This window comes from Chrysoperla carnea, chromosome 4 (genome assembly GCF_905475395.1).
Source record: "Chrysoperla carnea chromosome 4, inChrCarn1.1, whole genome shotgun sequence".
Taxonomy (NCBI): Eukaryota; Metazoa; Arthropoda; class Insecta; order Neuroptera; family Chrysopidae; genus Chrysoperla; species Chrysoperla carnea.
In genome coordinates, this window is record NC_058340.1 from 15,410,364 (window position 1) to 15,430,236 (window position 19,873).

Genomic DNA, 19,873 nt, shown 5'->3' on the forward strand with positions numbered 1-19,873 from the left:
AGTGCCTCAATAAAATAAAATTATCAATGTTGGTAAATTATTATTTTTATTTTTTATCCTCTTTCCTTCCTAAATTTTTAACACCTTCTTTTTGACAATTTTCCTATTTAGAAAACATATTAAAATTAAAAAAAAAAAATTGGCCAAGAGCGTGTTTTATACACATAAACCTAGGATCCCGTTGCCTACAGTAAGTACCAAACAGAATATAATTTTCAGTAGCAAAAGAGTAAATTTGACGGGCTCAAATTTTAATGTTCCAGTTGTATGTAGCTGTGAAAGTTTTTCTCATTTCGTCAGTAAAGTCGGTTAAAAAAAACGCAATTCGTATGGCTTCGTTATACTTCGGCTATCTCAGTGGTTTCCATTGACGTTATAGTACATAGACTGAGTATCGCCAATCTTTCCGTACAATGAGAGATTTGCCAACATCTGAGGTGCCAACAGCTAGAAGGAACATTTATCAAAAAACATACATTTGACATTCAATTTCCATATAACAAAATGTTTTACATAAAACATCGTGATTTCAGTGAACTTTTGCGCTTTTGACTTAAAAAAATACTTATCACGTATCGCTTTTCATTTTTTCCTTACAAATCTGCAATGGCAAGTATGACAACAACACTTTATTTTGACATTTCTACACCGACGCCATGATGGATTTGACCCAAGCAATTACCTCAATGTTGGCAGGTTTAAAATCGTTTGATGCTCAGTTCTATGTAACTTAATGGTCTAAGGTAGATTCACTTAAAATATTGATTTGAATTATAGTTTTTAAAATTTAATTTAGGTATCTTGGCAGAGGATAATAAATAATTTGGATATTGGTTCGAAAAATGAGCAGTGGTTATCCTTAATATTTGGTGAAATGTACTAACAAACAATTTTAGGTTTTTAAACTTTTATTTTATTGTTCTTCCCCATTGATAATTATTTTAAATTAAGCCATTAAAAAACTCGTTAACGGGTCCTATTTATTTTAATATGATAATTAAAACTGATCGTTTCCATGCTTAATATCAATAAAACAACGTAAGAAGACATTTAATAATTGAAATATTGGTTACTTTACTTTAATTTAAATAATTCAAATCAATTGAGCCAATTACTTCAGATTTAGTGCACTCTCTTTTATTTATTAGTCTAAGTGTAATAAATTTTATTAGATGCTTTTAAAATTATCTCAAATCCGGTCACATGGATTGTCAAATTTTCAAGGCTGATGCATAAACCAATAAAAAATTACGTACTTGTAATAACCTTCAAGGAAGGCCAGAAATGTTGAATCGAAATTAATTTCTTCCGGTTTGTTCCCATTCATTCAAAATTTGAATGCATTTCTTATTAAATTAATTGAAAACTCATTTTCAAAACAAATTTCCTGCTGCGTTTTTCAAAACGATAGTACAAATATGACGTCATCATGCTCATTTGAAAACGCATGCCTTTTCGAAAAAAAATCGAAAAGTTTGGAAGACTCGTAAAAGGAAGCCACTCACAAAGTTTCAAATATATATATTCATCATTGTCCCACGATCTATACAGGTTTACTTGAATCTTATGAAAACAAGCCCTGCTTCTTTCTGCAATGCTTCTTTCTTGTCAAATATTCGCCACTCTGTATGACTATTAGTATTAATTAGAGTATTTTTGCGATGTACTTCTAAAAAACCGGTAATTTGTCAACCTAATAACGTTATTATTAGCTTTACCTAATTATATTTTTGAAAAATGAGACCAATTAAGTAAGTAATGATAATATAATTCTCTTGGATACATAAAAGTATATTACATGCCAATAAAGACTTATTTTAAACGATTAATCTAAATTTATAATGTCTAAGTAAAAATGTATGCAAAGTACCTATACATAACACGTAAATAGAGTGCTTTCGGTTATTTAATTATCTCAATACAGGGTGTTAGAAAAGCAGATTGATATAGACCATACAATTCTATAAAGAAAATTCATATAAAATTTTTGGATACGACATGCTGTTAACGAGATCCATTCGTCTACGAACTCCAACCCAAACAAATCTGAGTTGAACACACTTGGTGTGTTTTGTATGTTCGTAGATTTATCCGCGGACTAATCTACGATATATTGTATTAGTATATGCTAGCAAAATTACTTTCAACCCCGATAAATTTCAGTGTACCAATTATCTACAGAGTGTGTTGTAGGTACTTAGTTCCCTATTTTATTCAGTCTGTTATTACGATTCACAACTGATTTGGAATCTACATATATTCGCCCCTGCGTATGATATATTAAAGACTTATCTGAGAACATGGAAAAATTAGACGGAAATTAATAGCTTTTGAAATTTAATTGATGCCTAAAAAATAAGAAAAATCACTTATAGAAGAAATAACGTTTAAAAAAAAGGAAAAAACACACAAATGCATGCAATTTCACCACTTTAAATGTATTTTATGAAAAACAAGTGGCGCTTGCTATAATTTTCTTTATAGGAAAATATTTGCCATGCTTTTAGCTAATAAATATAAGTTTTCCAAATTTTTTTAAAGAAATAATTAGCCTTTTATCAGCTCAACGGAAACTTTAGCAACCCAAATATAAAAATTTAACACCTTAAGGGATTTAAAGACTTTCCTATAAAAACGAAATCTTTTTGGTTCTTCCCGAGGAGGCACAGGTATTTAAGAATATTTATTAAAAGGAAAGAAAAACAACCATAATAGTATCCATCAAAGTTATTAATTAATTGCATCAGATTAAAATAAAAAGTGTTAAACAACTATGATAAAGCAAATTTCGATTTGTTTATCATAATGATGTCATTGAAATCATAATAAATGATATTTATTTTTTTTCGAAATTATATATAACTTTTAGGGCTTCTTTCTCAGAATTTATTTGTATATTATAATATTTAAAGAAGTTTTCGTACAATTTTTTTAACCCGTGGTATATTTCCACAAAACAATGGAAATATTATATATGTATTAATTTTTATAAAATTGATTCCCTATAAGTCAGCTTTTTTACCATGAGCAAACCTGAAGCAAACAAAAAAGTAGGAGATAGTCAGAAATTTAAGAACATAAAACTTGGACTCTTAAAAAATTGAAAATTACAGTCAAATTTTCGTAAGTTTCGGAAAATTAAAGATGATGGATTGCGTAATTCAAAACTCAAAGAGTTTCATAAAAAGTTAAAAAGAGCATCATAAATTTGTTTTCTCACCTCCGTGCAGATAGTATCAACTTTCTACCCACTGTGCAAAACGAAGTTGCCTCTTTCCGCCTCAGGGAAAAAATAGTATACACACCACGGGAGCAAGTAAAGAATGTCTCAGATCTCAGTAATATACTACTCTTTTTATCTGAAAAGTAAAAATTCAGGAGTGAGAAAGAAAATTTAAAGTTCTGTAGATTTTCCTGCTCCTACCTTTCAATTGTAATGTTTGCCTCATAAAAAAAGGTGCATCTTGGATAAGAAAAGATAAAGTCTATAACATTACAAAGCTGTTTATTTTGGAAAATGCATACTTTGAACGGCGTATTTATTAATCTGCATTTGATTCAAACATAATTACTTTGAATAGAAAAACAGTCCCAGTATTTACATTTTTGCGAGGAACTATTCGAATTTGAGTTGTAGAAAACATGAAGCTGGAAACTTTTTTAAATTGGGATAGAATGTCTGCGAAAATATTCGATATCTAAATCGACGTGTTTTCACACAAAAATTTTTTTAAAGAAAAATGTGTTTTTTTTCAATCTCTTAAGAGAAAATTCGCTTAGCTAAGGCAGTTCCTGCACTACGTATTTCTTTTTAATATTTTTCTAGTATAATGACTTAACAATTTTGGACATACGAATCTAAAATCCCAATTTTAGCAAAATAGATATCACGTTCGGGTTATCAGTGAAATGGTTCATTGAACGTATATATGTGAATCATCTTATATATTATTTTACTCTAGCAAGTTTTTTTCTGCCCTGCCCGTATCTTTCTTATTCCTTTATCAAATTCCATGATTCACTCCTCATATTCAAGCTAATAATGTCTAGGTTTGACGAAAAATATACTCACGGTCTAAAAATGTACCGCTGAGGAAGAAACACGCTAGACAAAATAATTTGAACAAAAAAATATATAAAAATAAGTTTATTAGGTAAACATGTTAGTTTTTATAGATGCTCTCCCAATACTCTAGACATATAATACTTAAAACATTATTAGGCAAACATGTTAGTTTTTACAGATGCTCTCCTAATACTCTAGACTCTAGACATATAATTATATTTACCCCGACTATACAATGGCGAGGGTTATGTGTTTGACCCATGTGTATGTATGTTCATCTGTTTCCACCAAGCTTCTAAACTACTTATCATAATTTGGCAAAAGAAGTATCGTTAGAAGTGTCTTGATCGCCCGCTGGTTAAAGGTGGCGTCACATTAAATTGAATAAAGCGCCCTTCAGAGGACATAAAGTTATGATCGGAAAACAAATTGCGATTTAATTATAGCGTGTTTGGTATCAAATTAAAGTGTATGTATTTTCGTCTGTTCCCACCCAAGAAAATATTTTCACCTGAAATTGTTATGATAAGTAAAATCGTCATTACAGTCGGGGGACCTCTAAGATTAAACAGTTTTCCTCAAGACCGAAAAGAGGTCCCCCGACTGTAATGATGATTTTACTTCTCATAACAATTTCAGATGAAATTTCTGTAATTATCGGGGTTTTAGTTTTTATTAATACATGTTCTCCTAATATTAATTTCAGGATTTCCGTACGGGTCGAGCTAGTAATACAAAATTTAGAAAATTTTATTAATTGATCTTCTTATTGATATATTATTGATCTATTTACTGATCCATTTATTGATTTGATTGATATATTAAGGCACTCACTGTATCGAGTAATTACAGCGTATTGATTTTTATTTGTTTAAAGAAATCATAATCTCCAAAGATTGAAACATTTGTAACATATACACATTAACAAGTTTCATTTGATTGATTGACCGCTCTGTGTAATAAGTGTGATCGGTGAGGGGCAAGGTAATTTGTTTTGGTTCGTACAGTTTTTTTTAATAAAAACGCTTTTCTCCATCTACGAACAGTTATTTAACGCATACAACCATATTATTGCGTCATTTTATCTGAAGCTGTGTTATAGTACGGATTGTTCGATTTTATCGTTCGGCACAAACAATTAATCACAGACATTGTTTCAATCTTTTTTTTCGCAACAATTAACAATGTAAGTTTGCATTAATTTGTTTTTTTTTTCTATTTTGTTCTTGATTTGTAAAATTAGTTCAATAAATTGTTGCTTGACAATGAACTAGTTTAATTTATTTATTAATGATAAATTTTAATAATTTAAATTTGTATCTTATTTTAGACATAATAATTATTGGTTGCGATAAAGTTTTATTTATTGTTTTAAATGAGGGAGTATTTTTCTTTTTAATTAATTAGAGTTTATGAACCCAATAATTAAAAATAATTATTAAAAATAAACCGGATTTTCATTTAAAATGATAGACCTTTCAACTTAAATAGTTTTGCGTATGAGATATTATGTTAATTTTTTTTAAGTGTAGAATGATTGGCAATTTGTGTGAAAAATAACACCAGCCACATGTATTCACGTGTTTCGGAGACAGTCACGTGTTGTTGGATCTTTTCCCGATTGAATAAATTTTTCTCACTCATCATTTTAACAATAAGCATTCGCAAATAAAAATCATCTAATACCCCGATCGAACTGAATCACTTATTTTGATAAAATAATTTAATAATTTGCATGCGTTATTTATTACACCGGCGATATTAATTATATATCACGCTATCCAACGAAGTTGTGAGTCACATCCTATACCATAGAATTTGAAAATACTTTTTAAAATAAAAAAATTTTTAAATCTCATGTAAAGTTTTTTCATTTCAAATGGAAACCCTTTGTAATAATTAAAAATGCTTGTGACCTAAAATCATTTATGTTTAAAACTTGTTCGATTTCGTTTGCTTGTTTATTTTTTATTTTGATTCCTACTTATTTATATTAATTTTGAAAATTTGTTAAGGCAGTTTTAAACTTTTTTTAATGATAATTAAGTCTTTTAAGGTATAACTTAAAAACGGTTTTTTATTAGACACGTGCTCAAAATTTATGTTTCACAAAACTAACTAGAACATCTGTATCTTGTATCCATTTAAAAAATGTGACCTTATCACCCTGTCTGTATGACGGTACAAAATTTCAAATCGAGATTCTTATATATAATGAAAATATGAGGGTGTCTTCATCTTAAATGCAACACACTATATGTGTTCATGGTTTGGAACTTTCTCTTTTTTATGAAAATTCATTCTTTAATGAGGTAATATAGTAAATTACCCGACGAAACGGGTGGGTAACTGTTAGTCTATATATTTATAAAAACACACGAATCAACATAATTCAATTTAAATGTAACAAGCCGAATATTTTGTTTTGCGAATATTTTTTCCTAAAGTATTTTTTTATATAACGAAAGCTTAAGGGGGAAATAAATTTGGTATTTCGAAAATAAAATAAACACTTATATAAAAATTATAATTCCCAAGTTTTTATGACAACAATCTCATAAAAAAAGTTCATAGTACGCGACTACAAAAAATGTTGGTTGAAAAACAAGATAATAGTTTCAGACTCAAAACAAATGTATCTTCAAAAAAGATATTAAATTTTGATTAAAAAATATTTTTTTTTGCTAAAAATAATGTGAACGAACTGTTAAATTTTTGTAATCTATTTTTCCCATATTTATTTTTAACAAATACCTATTTATTATTAATTTTTTTATGTAACATTATTTTAGCACAATATTTACAGTTAAAAACTATTTGTTTTTTTTTCTCAAAACTAATCTAAAATAATTACCTATGTTTTTTTGGCTATTATTATTAATTTTTATTTTTGCAAATGTATAAAATTTAAAAAAATATATAGGTATTCAGATTATTATAGTTAATTTACTTTTTTAGGCTAGCGTGGCGGTTGTAATAACACTAACTTGTATAGGTGTTTTCTATTAAAAGAATAATATAGTCTCGTTTTCTTAAAATATCTTAGATAAATCTTGTGAAAATCATTACTCTACGTTCAAACGCCAAATTAATTTTTAATTTTTAAATATAGATACTTTAAATTTTTTCAAGGCTTTTAATGTTTGCAAACAAATACGTATATAAATTATGTATATAAAAAGAAAGCTTACTTTATTTCTTGAGCAAATAATTGCGTAGAGAATAAATGTGTTTTCGTTTATACTCAGTATGGTATATTAAAGTATAACATTTTTTGCACGTAAAAAAATGGAGTCGATCTGCTGTAGAATATATTTGTACTCCAGTAAAAGAAGGTGGATAATGAATAAACGATTAGATAATTTTAATTTATTTTCCTTTTTTAAAACTGGATAACTACCACTTTATACTTTTTCACCTATGTTTCTGGTTAAGTAGTTTTCGATATTACATATTCGTTCAGTGTATATGTTTCTACTCAATAGTTCATTGCCGTTTTAGGGCTTATTTCTCTAGAACTTTCAAGGACCCTATATTCACGGAGGTACCTATCGGACAAGGGGCGGGTAAGATAGTTGTTCATCCTTGGACCCAGATTTTCTATTGATTTTATGGCGAAGTATGTGTCTATGCCAAAATACTATTGAATTTATAAAATTTTTAGGCCAAACATTTCAAGATGATATGATTCAAGTATAGGTGCAGTTTTTGTCTGTGTAGTTTTTGATTTCAGTTATTTTCCAGAAACAGTAATTATATTCTGCCCTCTACCAGATTCTTAAATATTCTCAATATGCTGAAAAATTCGTATATGTTCTGTGTAGTAGGAATACTGCCTGCGAGAGCATATATCAGAAGTGAAAATTTCAAGGAAGCGTGGTTATTTTACTGTTTTGCTTTGTGAGCTTTGTATTGTTTCTTTTCCTAAAAAATAGTTTTGGAGCCGCAAAAATCAAATTTGTCATAAGCGCTCCAAACCTCAGCTATGACCCTGGCCACGTGCAAAGAACAGGTTGAATCTGCAACAAATTTGGCTAATGTAATTCATGTAGAATGTAAAAAAAATATTAAAATTGATAATTTTGGCCTTGCTATGATTTTAATGTGTGAAAAATTTCTTATCAATTTAAGCACTCCCAAATATATTAACTAAATTCACGGTCTCTATTATTTCCCTACAAGGACAAACATCTATTACAACACCGATTTTATTTATTATACCATATATTTTTACAAAGAAAGTAAATTGGGCACTTTTTACCTGTATAAATGATTATAGTAATTTTTTGAAGAAGTATTATTTCTTTTATTATTACCTTTCTTATCGACCCTTAAACTGTTTATAATTTCTTTCTAGTTCATACAATCGATTGCTGCTCTATGATATGATGCATTATGGTCGAGTAAAATAAAAATTTTGGCCGTTTTTGAAGGGTTTTCGCACTATAATATATGAAATTCTTGCACAACTCTTCGTGTAGTAATAAATTTGACTGAATATTTCCATTATTGCAAAAATAATTACAAATTTTAGGTAAAGTAACTTAGATTTTTGCTTTTAACTTTGTAAAAAATTTCTTTTAAAATTACAAAAAAAACTTAGTCCTCACAATCCTTTAAATGTTGAGAATCATGAGGGGTGGTGTCTACACTTGAGGCAGAAAGAATACAGCATGGATCACTTAGCGTTGCGTTAGTTAAGGAGGTTTTGCCACCAATGTTAATTAAAAAAATATTAGATTAAAAGGGAAACTAATTTTTTTGAAATATATTTTAAGTCTTCGAATCCAAGCAGCAGCAGTTTGAAGAAAAATAGTAAATGGGTCGGTAAATTGATCACACTGTCGTCGCTTGGGTAAGAACGAAGTAACCGACTCCACCCACGCCATAAAAAAATAATTGTATATTCAGTTGTAAAAATAAAGATTAAAACTAATGATGTGGGTGGCCTCTGTTATAGATGTGGTCTGAGAAACGATGGTAAACCCCATTTTTACTCGATTTTAGGAGGTTGATAAAAGTGCCCAATTTACGTTCCGCTTAATTATAACTCTTAATTTCAAATAGACTTCCTGAGGGACCTTGACATTTTTAATTAAATAAACTGGTCCAATAAATTTTTTATCGCACTCATATTATGTCTGGCCTAAAGCCAATTGTCAAAAAAATTTGTTAATGAAAAAAGTTTAGTAAAAATTTATCAACAGTGTGCGATAACTTCGCAAGCTAATAACAACGTTTTTAATTTGTTTTTTGTAGACACAATAAAAGATGATTGTTAAACATGAAATTAACGTTCCATATCGTAAGGCCACATTTGGCATGGGATGTTTTTGGGGCTGTGATTCATTGTTTGGTGTAATGGACGGTGTTTTACGAACACGAGTTGGATATTCAGGGGGTACAACGCCAGATCCTGAATATCGTAACATGTAAGTAGTTACAAATTATTCTTAATTTTTTTTATACCTAATTATATTTAACTTTCGATTTTTCTGAAAAATCTGAGTGTATGAATCCGTATCAAAAAGAAATAATCGAAGTCACTGAAGGCAGATAATGTTAGTAAATTACCTAATGCGAAAGATTTATAATTGCTAAATATTTGATTCTCAAAGTGCGCGGTAGACGGACAAATTCAAAAAATTTTGACCCAAAAAAATTCCAAAAACGGTGTTTTTGACTATTGGATGAACTTTTTTTGAAATATTGCTTAAAATCAACGATTAGGTGAGTAATTTTTGAGATACCGCGTAAAATCCTGGACGAAAATCATTGTCATCAATTGAGTATAATTTATATGTTGTGCTAATTAAGTTTCTTATTAAGTATTAGTTCCATGATATATCTCCCCTTATATTTGTATACGCCTGAGGATTTTTTGTTTGTTAAAGGGGCGATCATACAGAAGTAATTGAAATCGATTATGATCCAACAAAAATATCGTACGCCGATCTATTAGATAAATTTTGGAATTTCCATGAATATAGTTTAACAGCACCAATTAAAAGACAATATATGTCCTTAATTTTATATCATGATGAGGAACAAAAACAATTGGCTACACAATCGTTGAAAGAAGAAGCTGCAAAGAGTAGTGAAGAATTAATTACGGAAATTATACCAGCTGGTGCATTTTATCCTGCTGAAGAGTAAGTTTTTAAATATTTTATTTCATTTTTTGTGTTATTTTAAATTTTTATCAGTTTAAAAATGCGAAAAGTTTCACATTATGAGAAAAAAATTTCAATTTTTCAAAACCACTCCCCTCCTTCAACAGACAGACGGTATCATAACAACTGACGAGGAATAATCCTCCGTTTTTAAATCTGTAAGTCTAAACTTGCCTTGGTGTTCGTACAACCTACTCAGTGTTCATATATTTGCAACTTTTTTTGTAAAATTCTTGTGGACTCATCAAATGCAATATTATAGTAATAAAACTTAGAATGTTTTAAATGTTGCGTGTTTACGTTGGTCCTAGTAAGAGCTATTGCATGAGTTCATCAATCTAAGATCTAACAGAATTTTAGTCCACCTGTGTACAGGCTAAAATAATTTAATCTCATTTTATGTAGCCGACACGTCTCAATTGATAAAGTATAAAAATAAATAAAAGAATCGCCCAAAAATGTGATTTTAGCCAGCTGATTAATAATTAAAAGCATGTACAATTTTATCAGTCAAACATATTTAATTAATTGTCTTGTTATAAATTAATTATACTGAACTGATAAAAAGTATCACATTCAGTCATCCGTAGCAACCAGCAGTATCCTCATTAAATAAAATAATTACAAAGTATTCTTTAGGATGCTGTGTCTAAAACAAAGAATCGAGCTTCAATGAATATATTGTGTAAGTGAAGACACTGCCACGTTAACATTTGTTGTGGCCCATAGGCGGATTTTTTTCAAGCTATCGCTAAATTAAAATTGGAAAATGAACTCATTTATATAAAAAAAAATTTTGTAATTTATCTGTCAAATATCATATACGTATATATGTAGCTGAAAATATTGATCTTACCAATTCGTGTTATTAATCCACTGAACATTTAACACTGTTTCTTCTTTGAATTTCGTAACATATTCTTAAAAAAAAAAAGAATTAAAAAACGACACCATACATTAAAAGACACACGTATGCATGTAGTTATACATATCTGTATATGTATTTGCCTATACACACATAAGTACATATTTAACAAATAAGTACATTTTCCAGCTTTAATTTAGCTATAACATCAAATTCTGTCATTTTCATGACTTGTGACCATTGGAACTTTTCTTAAGAATAGCTTCAACTATCATTTGCCAAATTTTGAAAAAGTTTGACCGAAATGCAGATTACATTTAATTTGTGCGAGTTCTTTGTTGTTTACGGTAACTATGGGAGCGGAATTCCGCACGGGTCGAGCTAGTAATTTTAATTGGTGTAGGTATATAGACCCATTAATAACCGATTAAATCAGTCGCATAGAAGTGGCCCAACAATTCAATCATATAAACATGTGATAATAAGCTATCATAACAACATAATTTAATTCTCAAAAATAGAAAGCTATTATTTTTTGTTCTTCAACAAATTCTTCTTTTTGTTTCAGCTACCATCAAAAATATCGATTGCAAGGTCATTCCGATTTAGTGGACGCAATTGGACTTACACGCAAACTTTTACAGACATCACATGTGGCCGCTCGTTTAAACGGTTATGTTGTGGGTTTGGGGGGTATGGAACAATTTGAATCAGACATACCAAAGTTGGGTCTCGATGATAAAACAGCTGAATATGTCAGAGAACAATTACGGAAAAATGAGGGGGGAATGTTGTATTGTTAACAAAAACTGTTCTTTTGTTTTTATTTAAACGAAATTTTTTAATTGGTTAATATTAAAAATGGTGATGGGGATCATTTTTTTTAAAGAGACAATATTTTTTTAAAAAGACAGTTGTAATCAAAGAAATGGTATACCGGTTTATACTATTACATAAACATTTTTTAATTAATCAATATAGGCAGTGTTTTTTAATTATTAGCTTTTAATTTACTTTAAAAAAACAGTATTATACACCAAACTTTTTGTGTTTAATTAAATTTTAATTAATATTGTATTAATTTATAAGAAATATATAGAATGTACTGATTAATTAATGAGGATAATTAGTACATTAATAATTTGTTAAATTTTATCAAGAAAAAAAATTTATTAAGAAAAGTGTGTATTATAATTTAGTTCCTTTAATTAAAATATATCGTTTTCAGGAAATTCATTATTTCATATTCTGAGCTTGGCGGAAACGAGCGTGAGCGCTTACAGTGGTAATGTGTCTCCATGGAGAAACTTTCAACGAACAGAATACCTTTTAATTCATTTTGTTAAACTTCGCTTCATTTCGTTAAAATTTGAAAATAATTTTCATGACAAATCTGTTGAATCTGATCCCAATCAATCATGAGCTGTTACTTTATTAGAAAAGAATTCCATTATTACCTATAGCTAACTATGGGAATATATCTATGGAAAACAAATCAAATTTCACGTCTTTACATATATATGTTCTCGTACGGAACTCATCAAAAAACGTTCCAATTAAACATATGCAGTGCAAAAAGCTTTGGAAGCCTGAAATTACTTTTGAAATAGTGATTCACAAAATGATAGAGACAATATTTACGGAAATAAACAACTATTAAACGTATAACTTTAATAATATGTAATACCGTAAAAAATTTTAGATTTGATTCCGCCGTTATCCTTTAGTCACTGATCAATGCCACTAGGTATAAAAGTATATGTATCCTGGTTTTCAGCCAAAACGAAACCTAGGTTTTCAAATACAAAATTTTCGACATTCTAAAATTAGCGCATTATAACAATAGAAATCACGCGCCATATTTTTTATATCGTGTGCTTGATCTCTATCTTATTTCTAATGAGCTTAATGCGTTTTTGGCAATATCAGTAATTTCAATTAATTCTTTGCCAAATAAATGTCCACATGATTACTTAAAAAACGCTTGAATGACTATGTACTATGTCATAAAATAATATAATGGCAGCTATGTTGATAAAATTTTTAAACAGCAGTATGAATCACAAATTTAATTCGTTTTACATAACTGAGAAAAACATTAAATGAGTTGTATAAAACGTATTAAAACAAACAGGTGTCCGAGGTTTTTAAGATCTTTGTAGAATGTTAACTTATATGAATAAAACATTGTCATACGGTATGGCATACATTTTTTATTTATCTTCAGAATAAAATCATAATACAAACAACCAGACATAATTTTATAGGTTATAAAATTTATTTAGACTAGAATTACGTCATTCAAGGTGAAGTTCAAATCAAATAATCATTTTAAAAAAAAATTACCTTTAAATTATTTACATAATTTTAAAATTTTATTACAATGCTTCGAACATTAACGGAAAAACTATTTGGGGGCATAGTTACGAGATCTACGATTAATGTAAGTTAATATTCATTTTCTATTCTAAAATCAATTATAAATTGTTCTATTTTTTCATATTACATAAAATTCTTTCTACTTTTGGAGATGAATCATTGATTTCCCTTTCAACCATGACCCCATTGTTTTGTTTATGTTTTCATTAATATTCGACAGATATCGTACCAACTGTCTATTGTTTTGGTATTCAGTCACAGACTTTCTTTTTTTTTTTAAATTAATTTTAATTGTTATTTGTTAATTAACTTCTGTGTGTGTGTGTGATCCAGACAATGGCTATTAACCATGAAGTGGATATTCCTTATAAAAAGGCTACATTTGGTATGGGATGTTTCTGGAGTGGTGATTGCGTGTTTGGTGTAGTTCCAGGAGTATTGCGAACAAGAGTTGGATATTCTGGCGGAACTAAACCTAATGCGAATTATAATAACATGTACGTTTAAAAAATTGGATGATTTTAAAATTTGTTAAAAAGTTCTTTTATTGCCCGTTTCTCTTAGTTTTCGTAAAATTATACTATTAAACCTGCATGCTGCAATTATTCGTAATTTTTTGAGGAGAGCTATTGATACTGATTAAAACCTCTCATTTTTAACCCCCTAACCAAAAAAGGGGTGTTATAAGTTTGACCGCTATAAGTGTATGTCTGTCTGTGGCATCGTAGCGCCTAAACGGATGAAACGTACCCGGAATAACTAAAAAATAGGCGATGATCCTTAAAATCGGTTCAGTTTCGAGAAGGCTCTAAGGCAAAAGGTAATTTAATGTAGAATGTTCTTAGATACGTTTCAAATACGAGTTTAGGGTTTCTTACCCGAAAAATTTCTCGGGGGTTTTTAAATTTTATACATTTTACTTGTTGCATTGGATTTAGAAATAACAAAAAGTTCACGATTTCGAATTAAAATCGTTTCCGCAACTTTTCTCTACCGCAGAAAATTATTAATTACTTCCTGTACTGTGGTAGTAATTAAAAGTTATGGTTGTAATGACAGCTAAAGAGCTGCGGTAGGAATTTCTTGTAGTAGTTAAAAGTTGCGGAAACGATTTTAATTTCGAAATCGTGAACTATTTCTTAATCTAATGCAAAAATTAGACGTTTCATTTGTATCAAGAACTCTATTATTTAAAAAAAATTGCGGACCACAGAATGCAGATTTAAAATATGATTAAAGTTGTTATGACACTTTCCAAGTCAAAGACATTTTTGTAACAAATTGTCTCAGTAACAAATCAATAAAAGTAATTGAAGTTAACTGGGCTATTATCGGAACGCTTTGTAGGTATACTTAAAAATAATTTTATTTCTTATTTTAGTGGAGATCATACAGAAGTAATTGAAGTTGATTTTAACCCAGATGCAGTGAGCTATAAACAATTATTACACACCTTTTTTATAAATCATGAATATGGTTTAACAAAAAAATTTAAAAGACAGGTTTGAATTAAGTGGTTGGTTTGCATTTATTTATCTTCTAATTTAAGAAATGTATTGAAAACTGTTTAATTTATTTTCAGTATATATCTTTAATATTATACCATGATGAAGAGCAGAAAAAATTGGCTGAAGAACAAAAAACAGCTGAAGAAAAAAAACGTAATATACAAATTGTTACTGAAATCCGACCAGCTGGTATATTTTACCCGGCAGAAGAGTAAGTAAAAGAAAACCCTTTTAATAGAAAACTTTGTTCCTCTCATTTTTTTGAGATACGATCTGTTATCTCAAAAATACGAAAGAGACAAATGGATAATTAGTGAGAATTCTTATGTTATATTCCACCATTTTGATGGAGTGTTGATTCCACGATATTGTGTTTAACACAAAAAAACACAATAGGCCTTTGTCCTGATGTCGATTTCAGATTATCTTTCGTAAAAATTTGAAAATGTGCGAGAATAAATCTGAAATCAAAATTAAAATCGATTGATAAATATAAAGGATTTAAGCAATTACATAGTTTAATCTCATTCTTGTAAAACAATTTTTGAAATGTAGTCTTTATGATAATTGCAGATATGACGTCACCAAGTGTTATTTTTCTTTCTTTCTATTTGTTCATTTAAATCCTTCATATTTTCTTAGTTATTGACACACAATGTTTAGGCTCGATAAAGAACGAACTTATTGTCACACCGTTTGGAAGACTGAAAAGTCTTCAAAATAACGGTAACATAATAAAGGACTGTTTTAAGATTTTGAAATAAAGATATTTTAAAAATATTATCAAAGTTTTCAAGATTTGAAGATTTAGAAAATCATATTATTTTTTTAAAAACCGCTATAAAATATTTGAACTAACCGAAGCTCTTTAGATGAATATTTTTAACTAAATATCATAAACTCACCAAAACTCGCTCTTAACAGTTTTCACTTTATAACATATAAAATTTCCATATTTTTAGTTACCACCAAAAATTTAAACTCCAACGTCATAAGTATCTAGTAAATGCACTTGGATTAAGAAGAAATTTGCTGCAAACATCACATGTTGCCGCGAGATTAAATGGTTATGTGGTTGGATTAGGTGGTCTAGAACAATTTGAATCAGAAGTTGAAAGCTTTGGTATAGATCAAGGCACTGCTGATTATGTCCGAAAATTAATTATAGAAAATAAGGGTGGCAGTTTATCATGTTGATGATAATCAAAAAAAAATTATAGTTGCAAATTTTATTTGTTAAATTTTATTGTACGCCATTACATGCTAGCAAAATAACAATTGTTTTTAGCTATCTCACGGAAATGTTAATTTTGAATCCTCAAAGGAATGGATACAACTGCATGTTATTTTATTCTTTAGCAGTTATATTTTTAAACAAAGCAAATTTTTAAATATTAATTTTAAATAAATTTTTCCCGTGAAAGAAGTTAATAAAATTAAAAGGTATCGTGTGGCGGTTTTTAAAATTATTTTAAACATATAATAATAATTCTCAGGTGTGTTTTTGTTTCAGGGTTTAAAGTAATTTGTATTCAGAAAACATATATATTTTTTTATTTTTAGCTAATTATTCGGTTAATTATTGTTTTGTATTTTTTTAAATTATGTAAATTAAATGAATAAATTTTAAATTTATACAATTCTTTAGGATTTTTTATTTTTTCTTCCTGGATGCGGTAATTATATCACACATGGATTTTTCAAGTAAATGCCACGATCTATACTTAGTTACTACGTCCCATATTTTTATTAAATAATTAATAAGTATGATACATTTATATTAAAATCAATAGAGTAAATTTTGATTTGTTTCTGCTAAAGAAATTATTTCATTTTTAAGTTTTTAATAACTCGCTTTCTTATCTGTTCATGAAAAATGTTTCTGAAAGTGAATCAAAAAATGAAATTGTTTTCGACCGACGTTTCAATCATATTCATTAAATCTTTTGAAGCTCTATAAGCTTTACATTGTACTACAAGTTGTAAATAAATAATTATTACAAGAATCAAAATTAAACTATATAAATTTTTTGTGCCGTGCACACTAAAGCATCTGAGCTTTTGTTTCGTCTGTTCGATGTATTTTTTTACATATACGCATGGGATAACGCTACAACTGAATACAGAAATAATTTTAAGATCGTTTATTTTATCCAAGATTTCCATTTTGTGTATAAGCTTTGATTGGTTTTAATTGTTAAAAGGATGAAGTACTTTTCGATCATTCTTCGACAAAAATTAACATTAAGATTATGCTATTCTGTATCAATAATATTATTGAGTGATTTTATACTTTTTAGCTCATTTTAGAAACTTGGCATATTAAAAAGTGTTTTTTATTAAATTTTTTTTAAAACAAATTTTCCTTACTCTTCAAGAAATTGTACCGATTCTGTATAGCCTTGAATTAATTAATGTATTGATATTAAATTTATAACTAAACAATTCTATTTTATATAATATAACAAAAGAAACAAAAAAATTGATAACTCTGAGAATTATTTTTAAAATTCTATGAATATCTTTATCAAAACCAAGGTTCAAGTTGTTTTTGCATGTACTTAGGTACTTAACCGTTGCAGTTGTTATAGTTTTGTCAGTATAATTGACTTACAATTGGTAGAAGAGAATCAAATATCATCAATTCTCACAAGTCACTGTTTGACAAAATAATAACAATGAAAATTATTACTTTTCTTTGTGTTTTAAGTTTAATCGGTTTCGTTTTCGGTGAAAATAAAACAGATATAAAACCTGTAGTTATTTGGCATGGAATGGGTATGTAAAATTATTAACCTATTCTGCAAAAATTAGAATAATTAAAAAAATTCCTTTTTAGGTGACAGTTGTTGTTTCCCATTTAGTATGGGTCGCATAAAAAAATTAATCGAACGCGAAGTACCAGGAATTTATGTGTTATCATTACAAATCGGCGATAGTATACCTAGCGACGTTGAAAATGGTTATTTTATGCTTGTTAAAAAACAATTAGAAATCGCTCATGATCTTATAGTAAATGACCCAAAATTAAAAAATGGATTTAATTCACTTGGATTTTCTCAAGGCGGCTTATTTTTGTAAGTTTAAAAATTTTGTTAAAAATTACGTTGGGTGAGTTCAGCAATTTTTGATATTGACTGAATTGACTAAATTAAAATTTTACGGCTCGCAATAACACCATAAATTGTTTTATAAACTATAATGATTGCCATTAACCTATTGATAAATTGAACCCTTTCGGCTATTAGGACTTTTCATTTAGAAAATCCTTTTTTTTTTGTTTCTGACAAATGTCAATTAAGTAAAGACAATACATATTGGTCAAAAAGAACTGTTTGATAAAGGTTAAATATACATAGACATAATAACATATAGAGTAGCCATAGGCAGGCCTGCGAGTGTGAGCGCCCAACAAATACAAAAAGAGGGAAGATTAATGACCCATACTTATCTTTACTAAACACACATAGTTCAGAGAGACAGATTGAGATAGGTAGCCTCGTTTCCATTCTCTCTTTTTTCGATAGACACATTTTTGGCTGACTCCCCTACTCTATGTGTTATTATCTCTACGAAAAAATATTAGAATTTCTTTTGTTTAATAGTTTTTTGACAACTGTCCGAAACAAAAGCAAATCGATGAAAATGCCTGTTACTGAAGTGTCCCCGATGTTGATTTTAATGATATATAATTTCATATTTCAGACGTGCTTTGGCCCAAAAATATTCTTCACCGGCTATGTATAATTTAATATCAATGGGTGGACCTCAACAAGGAGTCTATGGAATACCAAACTGTGGATCTGTGGCTCATGAAACATGCAACTATATACGAAAATTATTAAATTATGCTGCATATAAATCGTAATGACAAATATTCACAAATTACAATAATTTGATGTAATAATGTAGTTCATTTATTTTCCGTAGATGGGTCCAAAATTATTTGGTACAAGCAACATATTGGCATGATCCATTAAATGAGAAGGAATATCGTAAAGGTAGTATTTTTTTGGCTGACATAAATAATGAAAATGTGGTTAATCAAACTTATATTAATAATTTACAAAAATTAAATAAGTTTGTAATGGTACGATTTGAAAACGATACAACTGTACAACCTAGAGATACCGAATGGTTTTATTGGTATAAACCTGGACAAGCTGTTGAAGTTCAAAAGTTACAGGACACTTATCTATATGAAGAGGTATGATTCTAAATAAAATCATTGCTCTAGTACTGCAGACATGTGAACTTACTCAAAAATTTATTTTAGGATCGTCTTGGTTTAAAATATATGGATGAACAAAAGAAATTAGTGTTTTTAGAAACACCAGGTGATCATTTGCAATTTACAGATGATTGGTTTGTTGAAAATATTATCAATAAATATTTTAAATAATTTTTTATTGCTAATAGTGACGACTACCTATAATAACTCTAGTGTCTACCTATATGCAGAGCTCTCTATAAATGTTTTCTTTAACATTTCTAGATGGCATTACTGAGATTATGTTTTAATAATCTACTACTTCAAATAAAATAAATTGTTTATGATAAAATTATTATTTTTTATGATAAAGATTTACTAAGTTTATTAAGTGATTTAATTATTTTTGTATTCAATAAAAAAATAATTATAAAACCGTTTATTATTATATTCCACGCCTTTGTACAATACTCTTTTATACACAGAAAAAAATTTCCTCTTCAGATTGCATCGAGAAAAAGTTTTGTAGGTTTTTCCAATTCCCGATACCTATCAACATAACTCTGCCACAGTTGAGTAAAAAACGAAATCTCTTGTTTCACATTCAGGTAAATTCAACAGCCCTGTGCAACTTTTATTTCAAATTTTGTGAAGAATAGCTATTTAAAATTT

At 28.5% G+C, this 19,873-nt stretch overlaps 3 protein-coding genes across 4 annotated transcripts; all 3 read left to right on the forward strand.

Annotated features, from left to right (window-relative positions):
- Positions 1–5,016: 5,016 nt before the first annotated feature.
- On the forward strand, positions 5,017–12,128 carry LOC123297417 (peptide methionine sulfoxide reductase-like). Its single transcript, XM_044879067.1, has 4 exons — positions 5,017–5,252; positions 9,326–9,498; positions 9,961–10,218; positions 11,673–12,128. The coding sequence occupies exons 2-4, from the start codon at positions 9,338–9,340 to the stop codon at positions 11,905–11,907; spliced, it is 654 nt and encodes a 217-aa protein (XP_044735002.1). The 5' UTR covers positions 5,017–5,252; positions 9,326–9,337; the 3' UTR covers positions 11,908–12,128.
- Positions 12,129–13,336: 1,208 nt separating this feature from the next.
- Positions 13,337–16,374, forward strand: LOC123297416 (peptide methionine sulfoxide reductase-like). Its single transcript, XM_044879066.1, has 5 exons — positions 13,337–13,547; positions 13,817–13,980; positions 14,865–14,985; positions 15,066–15,202; positions 15,954–16,374. Exons 1-5 carry the CDS (start codon positions 13,488–13,490, stop codon positions 16,186–16,188), a joined length of 717 nt encoding a protein of 238 aa, XP_044735001.1. The 5' UTR covers positions 13,337–13,487; the 3' UTR covers positions 16,189–16,374.
- Positions 16,375–17,575: 1,201 nt separating this feature from the next.
- Positions 17,576–19,517, forward strand: LOC123297415 (palmitoyl-protein thioesterase 1). Of its 2 annotated transcripts, none has more exons than XM_044879063.1 (5): positions 17,576–17,769; positions 17,831–18,068; positions 18,697–18,855; positions 18,904–19,198; positions 19,268–19,517. In XM_044879063.1, the coding sequence occupies exons 1-5, from the start codon at positions 17,670–17,672 to the stop codon at positions 19,391–19,393; spliced, it is 918 nt and encodes a 305-aa protein (XP_044734998.1). In that variant the 5' UTR covers positions 17,576–17,669; the 3' UTR covers positions 19,394–19,517. The 2 variants fall into 2 exon arrangements, with proteins under 2 accessions (XP_044734998.1, XP_044734999.1); XM_044879064.1 differs by having other exon boundaries at positions 18,922–19,198.
- Positions 19,518–19,873: the final 356 nt, after the last annotated feature.

Excerpts from the sequence above, each read along its gene's own strand:
- LOC123297416 (XM_044879066.1), top strand. The coding sequence starts at position 13,488 with ATGCTTCGAACATTAACGGAAAAACTATTTGGGGGCATAGTTACGAGA. Across the intron at positions 14,986-15,065 it reads CAAAAAAATTTAAAAGACAG|TATATATCTTTAATATTATA; the intron begins GTTTGAATTAAG and ends ATTTATTTTCAG. Across the intron at positions 15,203-15,953 it reads ATATTTTACCCGGCAGAAGA|TTACCACCAAAAATTTAAAC; the intron begins GTAAGTAAAAGA and ends CCATATTTTTAG.
- LOC123297417 (XM_044879067.1), top strand. The coding sequence starts at position 9,338 with ATGATTGTTAAACATGAAATTAACGTTCCATATCGTAAGGCCACATTT. Across the intron at positions 9,499-9,960 it reads GATCCTGAATATCGTAACAT|GGGCGATCATACAGAAGTAA; the intron begins GTAAGTAGTTAC and ends TGTTTGTTAAAG. Across the intron at positions 10,219-11,672 it reads GCATTTTATCCTGCTGAAGA|CTACCATCAAAAATATCGAT; the intron begins GTAAGTTTTTAA and ends TTTTTGTTTCAG.
- LOC123297415 (XM_044879063.1), top strand. The coding sequence starts at position 17,670 with ATGAAAATTATTACTTTTCTTTGTGTTTTAAGTTTAATCGGTTTCGTT. Across the intron at positions 18,069-18,696 it reads TCTCAAGGCGGCTTATTTTT|ACGTGCTTTGGCCCAAAAAT; the intron begins GTAAGTTTAAAA and ends TTCATATTTCAG. Across the intron at positions 18,856-18,903 it reads AATTATGCTGCATATAAATC|TTCATTTATTTTCCGTAGAT; the intron begins GTAATGACAAAT and ends GTAATAATGTAG.